The sequence below is a fragment of the Prosopis cineraria genome, unplaced genomic scaffold (genome assembly GCF_029017545.1).
Source record: "Prosopis cineraria cultivar Desert tree isolate PC_DT_omini unplaced genomic scaffold, ASM2901754v1 PC8, whole genome shotgun sequence".
NCBI classification, from domain to species: Eukaryota; Viridiplantae; Streptophyta; class Magnoliopsida; order Fabales; family Fabaceae; genus Prosopis; species Prosopis cineraria.
In genome coordinates this window covers 9,446,665-9,454,008 of record NW_026555339.1, presented here as the reverse complement: position 1 = coordinate 9,454,008, position 7,344 = coordinate 9,446,665, and the positions used below count along the sequence as shown (strand labels likewise).

Genomic DNA, 7,344 nt, shown 5'->3' with positions numbered 1-7,344 from the left:
GGAGAGAGGGAGGGATAGAGTAATGCTCTGAACCAAGAACTCACCCTCATCCCTTGTTTTTTTACTGTTCGTGAGTCTAATACTCATGTTTGATTTTATAATTTTGAGTTACATTTAGTTAATATTATTGTTATAGATTTTATGTCCGCATTTGTTTTCATATCTTAGATCATGTTTGGTTAATATTACCTTCGTAGACTGTATATTTATATTTATTTTCGTAATATAAATCATGTTTGATTATTTATTCTTGTGGATTGTGTATCTATGTTTATTAATTATTCTGATAAGTTTTTATAATTATGAGTTTTTATTATTTGATGAATCTATTTTTTTTTGTTTTGATTAGTAACATATTTATAAATATTTAATATAGTTATTTGCTTTATTAAAATTAAATGATAATGACATTTGATATGATATAAAATGAATCAAGATTTATTTGAAGTTACATAAAGTCCTTTTATGCTAAAGTTTATTAAATATTTTGTGTGAAAATTGTCATCTCTGACACACATAATTATTTTAAACTTTTCCTTTTATACATATTTAAATATTTATTATTGAGATGTTATTCATTAAAAATTTATTTTGGGTTCAAATTAATTAGCTAATGTTAATCCCATTGCTAACCTTTGTAGAGCATACAACTATTTGGTTGAAATTTTGCTTAGCAGTATCTCCTTTTAATGTAAATATTCAAATTCATGTATTTTATTTTGGAAGTAAGGTTAGATGCTTTATGTAGCCTATAGCTAGGTTTATATTTTGTTACATGTGTTGTCTACTGGCTAGAAAGAGTTAAGCTCTCGATTGACACTATACTTTATGTAAAATATTGTGTTATAAAATTTTCAAGAGATCCTATTTGTAGGAGAGATTTTGTCAAATTTTTTACAAAAATATTGAAATTTTTCTATTCTAATATTGTGTTACTAAGTATGTATAATTTTCAGTACAAATTCACTGTATTTTAAAATGAAAAGATTTCTTAATTCAAGGTTACAGGATGTGTAATATAATTCACACCTCACATCAGTTATCCTTTATTTTTGAAGCATGACATGTATAAATTTCATATTAAGGTAACCAAATTTTCAATTTCTAAATAGAATATTTCTTTTCAACTTTTGTTTGATGATTCAGATCATTCTGAAAATTTATATCAACAAGAAAAGGCATTCGGATCATTGATATGACCCAAACAAAAATATTTATAGAAGCACTAAAAAAAACAGTTCTATGTTTTATAAGCTAAATAAATAACAGTATTTATAACTTAATTGTGAAGATTGTGCTCAAATAAGAGAGATATGTGGTGTGGGGAAAATCATCCCGGGTTGTCTAGTCCACATATAAGTTCCTTTAATTTGAGGGCATAACATTGATATGATAAGCTTCTATAATTACATCACTGTGCAAACCGTTGAATTTGAATAGTGATATCGTCACATATTCATAGAAAGAGACAACACTCTCGTCAACACGTTCGCAGTCGATGCTTATCAACATGATGGGCATGCAGCCTAAAAGGCTAATCTAGGTTCTTCAATTTATCTCAAATTGATCTCCATCGTTCATTTTAAAAAATGAACATAACTCAAATATTTCTTTCATCCATTATTCTCAGTTTTTATCAATTAAAAAATAAAAATAAATTTATAACTCATAATATTTTATTTTTATTTTAAATCTCAGCTCGTCTATCATAAATTTTAATTCTAAAACACAAATATTAAATTTTTAAAATTTTCCTTCTTCTAAAATTTTTATACTATTTAAATAAAGAATTTTTTAAATTTTAAATCTAAAACAAAGATATTAAATTTTTAAAATTTTTTCTCTTTTCCCCCTCCCACCAATTAAACATATCCGAGATGTTCTCTTTCGATCCTACCCACAAGGTAGAAAATGCTAAAGTTGAGAAATTAAGAGAAAATATGAGAACAAAATTTTAAGATTCGTGTAGCATTAAGTAAAATATTTTAAAAAAATGACTGAGAGGTCCTTTTCATGCCAAATTATAGAAATTTGCAAGTTTGATTTTAATTTTGTGATTTTGTTGTGATAAATTTTATAACTTATATTTTAAATTTTATCTGAGAAAACAAATTTATTTATTCTTTATTATGTTAAAATTTTAAAAAATAAGTTATAAATTTATCATAACAGAGTTATAAAATTGAAAACCAAACTTATAAATTTTTAAAATTTAACACTTAAAGTCTAGATTAAATTAAATGATCCTTTTAAGATCTCTCTATCATTTTTCTAAATATTCATGATTAATATGGTGTCTGTGTGGTAAGGGGTAGAGATAAGATATTTACAGAATATTACTTTCGCTCTGTCCCAATATTCCAATGTCTCTTCTGGATCGGATATTTGTATTGAAAAACACTTAAGTACTTAATCTTATATATTTAGTATACTTTTATCTAGTCATCAAGTCAAGATAATTAAATTTTAACATGTTAATAATAATAATAATATTTATTATAAAATAAATAATATATATAATATTTTCATGTTTTATTTAATTAAAAACAAGCATTTTAATGAATAAGATTTAGCATATAAATTTTTTTCATAAAATAATTTAATTAGATATGTTAATAAATACGTAATCAAAATAAGGTCATTAGTGTCTGTCCTTTGGAGATGATATATTCTACACGAGTATTTAATTAATATTGCCCCTTTTTCCTAAGTCCAATGGATAAAGTCACTTCCTTCAAAAAAAGTAGCGCCTGTCTAGCTTTTGGAATTTGCGCGAAGAGGAACTTCCGCAGCGACGTGACATTAGAAACATTAAAGGATGTTGAAAATGTAAGAGGAGAATCACTTGTGAAATCATTCAAAAAGATCATATAAAATGAGATTATTATTGAAATAAAAATATAATTTATTTTTTTAAATGAAATTTATTATTAGTCATTATCTACAAATAATTTACCTGAGTGATCTTCGAATTTGATCCTTCCCAAAGTAAGCATCCTATGCATCATTGTCCTTTTGGTTAATAAATTATGTTGGTCTCTATACATTACAATAATCTAATCTAATATAATTTTTTTGAATTTAATATTATAATTTTCTTTAAAGTACCATATCAAAAAAATATAAAGCATAAAATTTTTTAAGATGCAAAATTTTTTCTACAAATACCTTTAATTAAAAGTATAATTAATTATTGATTTTTTTAATTGAGAAATCCTATTAAATGAGGATAAACATAACAAATATATATATTTTAAATATAATTAATTAACTTATTGAAATATAACTCATTTAAATCATGAATGGAGTATGAACTTCGATCTAATAAGTCAAAAATGGATTTAAATCACATTAGTTACATAAAATTTAAAGAATACAGAAGGCACTCAGAGTGGGGGAAAAAAAACAGGAATCAAGGGCTAGAAGTTACCGATGCACAGGTCAAAAACGAAAACTTAATGAGGAGCTTTTTGCAAAGAATTGGAATTGTTTATAGGATTACAGGAAAAAAAATATTAAAACTTTTTTAGCTACGAGCATCTAATATCCTTAAATGATGCATGGATACCTATTTTTTTTTTTTATAAAGCCATCCTTACTCATTATGCTAAATTTGTTTGATGTCTGCTAACGTTCATCATAAAAAGAAACAAAAGAAAAGAAAGAAAGAAATAAAACTTATAAAAATAATTAAAAACTTGTTTTCTAAAAGCTTTTGGTATCATTAAGTAAACAATGGAGAGCAAATGCCCATTAACTTTATAAAATATGTTAACATTTTTCAATTCGTTAGGTTTTACTTTTAAAACTTCATAATTAATATCAAGTTATTTTAACATATTAGAAAAGGTTAGAACCGATAATTTGTGTCAAATTTGACAAGTTAGCTTGAATACTCAAATTTTTTATTATTAATAAAATAAAATTTAAATTATTAATAAAGATTGATTTAGTTGGTAAGAATTTATCACTTAACCCACAAGGTTATGAGATTAATTCTACTATTAATGTGAGAATTTTATTGACAGAGAATATGTAAAAATACCCATGCACCATTGCTTTTCAATCCAGTTTGCTCCGAGGTTGAAATATAACCAAGCATCAAATTTATTAAACCTTTGTTAAATAATGAAGTATTGTTAATGGGCAAAAATATCTTCCATATGAATAAAAAATTTGAAGGGGTGAGCGCATATTTGGAGAGAAAAAAAAATTTTTTTGAAGACCTGATTGTACCATTAGTTTTGGAGTAACAAATGGGTTTTGAAAAGTAAACAAAGCTGCAGCGTGCTTTTAGGGTCTAGGAAACACGGACACGGAGTTGAATTTAGTTACTCGGGGAAAAAAAAAAAAAACGAAAGGATGTTGGAAAAATTTAGGGATGTTGACAAAGTAAGCGGAGAATCACGTTCAAAAATCATTTAAAAAAAAATTCATAACAAGAATTAATTAATATAAAATAAATTATTATTAAAATAAAAACATGATTTGTGGACCAACAGACTTTGGGGATCAATTCCACCATATTAAATTGGATTTGTTTGATAATAACTTGCATGGGCCTATACCACCCTTCATTGGAAACTTTACAAATCTCAACATATTAAATTTGTGGACCAACATGTCAACTGCACGATGTGGGCGGATCTGGATGTAGTCGAGGCAAAGCTTCGGTGAACCCCGTGGGCTACCAAAAAAAAATATTTGTGGACCAACAGACTTTGGGATCAATTCCAAACTCTATAGGAGAGATGGCCAGCATAGAAAAAATCAACCTTGCAAATAACTTTCTTCATGGACCTATTCCGACTACCATAGGAAATCTAACAAAGCTCAAGATCCTAAATTTGAACATAAACAAACTTAATGGGAGCATTCCATTAGAGATGAATAACCTTACCGAGTTGAATGATTTACAACTTAGTGTAAATGACTTTACCAGCAATTTGCCACAGCAAATTTGCCTTGGTGGGTCACTTGAGTATTTCACTACAGTTGCAAACAAATTCATAGGTCCTGTTCCAACAACCTTGAAAAATTGCTCTAGCCTCATCAGACTTAGACTTGATAATAAACCAACTTGCTGGAAATCTAACAAGTGATTTTAGGGCGTACCCAAATTTGAAATACATCAATTTGAGCGGCAATAAATTTTATGGCCACATTGCACCTTTGTGGGGGAAATGTCATAATCTCACAGCACTCAAGATTTCCAATAACAATCTTTCTGGAAGTATACTTGCAGAAATTAGAGAGGCAATCAATCTTGGAAAACTCAATGTCTCTTCAAATCACTTGACAGGAGAAATTACAAAAGAATTGGAAAAGATGATCTCACTGACAAGACTTTCTTTAAGCAATAATCAATTTTCTGGCAATATTCCTCCAAAAATAGGATCATTGAATGAACTTGAAGAATTGGAGTTGGCGGAAAATTATTTCGTTGGATCAATCCCCAAAGAGCTTGGAGGACTAAATAAGTTATGGCTATTGAACTTGAGCAAAAATAAGTTAGAGGGAAGTATTCCCCTAGAATTTGGTCTCTTAAAAGCTTTGCAAGAACTTGACCTTAGTGCAAATATGTTAAGGGGAACAATACCAACAACCCTTGGAAGATTAATGATGTTGGAATATTTGAACCTGTCAAATAATAATCTCTCTGACATAATTCCATCCAATTTTGATGACACGACAAGCTTGACATCTGTGGACATATCATACAACCATTTAGAGGGACCTCTTCCAAACATTCTTGCCTTTCGAAATATTACATTTCAAGAAGTGAGGAATAATAGAGGTTTATGTGGTAATGTCACTACTTTAGAGGCTTGCAATAGAAATGGCATTAACATACCACATGGTCGTATGAACAAAAATGTGAAACTATCAATGTTAGTACTTCTTTGTTTTGTGCCTCTAGTTATAGTAGTGAGAGCAATTTCTTATGTTTTGATTCAAAACTCAAGGAAGAATGAAAGTCAAGAGCAGGAAGAACTAAGTTTAAACATTTTCTCCATGTCTTGCTTTGATGGAAAAATCTTGTATGAAAAAGTTATTGAAGTTATATAGGATTTTAACAAGAAGTATCTCATTAGGATGGGAACACAAGGAAGTGTTTATAAGGCTAAGTTGCTTGAAGGTCAATTTTTCGCTGTGAAGAAGCTACATCCTAGTTGTAATACAAATCCTTCCCATTTTAAAGCACTCTCAAATGAAGTTGAAGCATTGACAGAAATCAAGCATCATAACATAGTGAAGTTACTAGAATTTTTTTTTTAATCCATGCCTCTCATTTCTAGTTTATGAGTTCGTAGAAGGTTGTAGCTTGGATAAAATTTTTAAAAATGATAAGCAAGCAACAACATTTGGTTGGAATAAGAGAGTGAATGTTGTTAAAGGTGTGATTGATGCATTATTCCATATACATCACAACATCTCATGCCCTATAATTCATCGTGACATATCAAGCAAAAATGTTTTGTTAGATTTAGAATATCAAGAAGCACACATCATTGACTTTAGAATAGCTAAGTTTCTAAATGTTGACTCAGACAATATGACCTCATTTACTGGAACCTTAGGCTATGCTGTTCCAAGTAAGGTCCTTTACTTTACAGCCAAACAACTTTAATTCGTTATTATATTTTGAGCATTGTAATATATTTCATGTCCTTATATTTTAACATGCATGGTGCAAAGATTGCTTTCACAATGCAAGTAAATGAGAAATGTGATGATTATAGTTTTGGAGTTCTCACATTAGAAATCCTTGTAGGAAAACATCCAAGGGAGCCCATTGAATCTCTAAGAAAGATTCCAACATTCTATGACTTCTCATTTAAAGATGTGTTGGCTCCATAGCTTCTTCCACCCTCAAACTTGGTTCTTGAGGAAGTAATGTTAATTGCAAAAATAACACTTGTTTGCTTGAATGAAAGTCCACATCATCATCTAACCATGAAACAGGTCCATTTGCAACTTGAGAGGCCTGAATCTTATTTTGTGAACCAATTTGACATCACCACCATGGGACAACTCACGAAAGTTTAAACTTTTGTAATAATTACATTGGTTGTCTTTTGCATTTACCATTGTATCTATTTTCCTATATAATGTGATTTCCCCTTTGTTATTTGTATCATGTATGTGAAGTTTGCTTGATCATGAAAAAATGATTAAAAAATATTTTTATCTCTCAACTATTTCATGAGATGCAATATATCCTGAATTAATTATTAGAACAATGTTGCCCTCAAGTGTAACGATCCACTGGCCAAAAAAAAAGTGTAATGATCTAAAAATTAAAGTAAAATTAAATTTTATGATAAGATATTTTAAATATAT

General features: G+C 28.5%; 1 protein-coding gene across 1 annotated transcript; it reads left to right on the top strand.

Moving 5' to 3' along the window:
• Nucleotides 1–4,751: 4,751 nt before the first annotated feature.
• Nucleotides 4,752–6,069, top strand: LOC129317261 (probable leucine-rich repeat receptor-like protein kinase At1g35710). Its single transcript, XM_054961625.1, has 2 exons — nucleotides 4,752–4,968; nucleotides 5,048–6,069. Exons 1-2 carry the CDS (start codon nucleotides 4,752–4,754, stop codon nucleotides 6,067–6,069), a joined length of 1,239 nt encoding a protein of 412 aa, XP_054817600.1.
• The last annotated feature ends 1,275 nt before the right edge of the window (nucleotides 6,070–7,344 follow it).

What these genes read in the sequence shown, in the direction of transcription:
- LOC129317261 (XM_054961625.1), top strand. Translation starts at nt 4,752, where the DNA reads ATGGCCAGCATAGAAAAAATCAACCTTGCAAATAACTTTCTTCATGGA. An exon ending in GCCACAGCAAATTTGCCTTG is followed by an intron (nt 4,969 to 5,047) that starts GTGGGTCACTTG and finishes AAATTGCTCTAG; the next exon opens with CCTCATCAGACTTAGACTTG.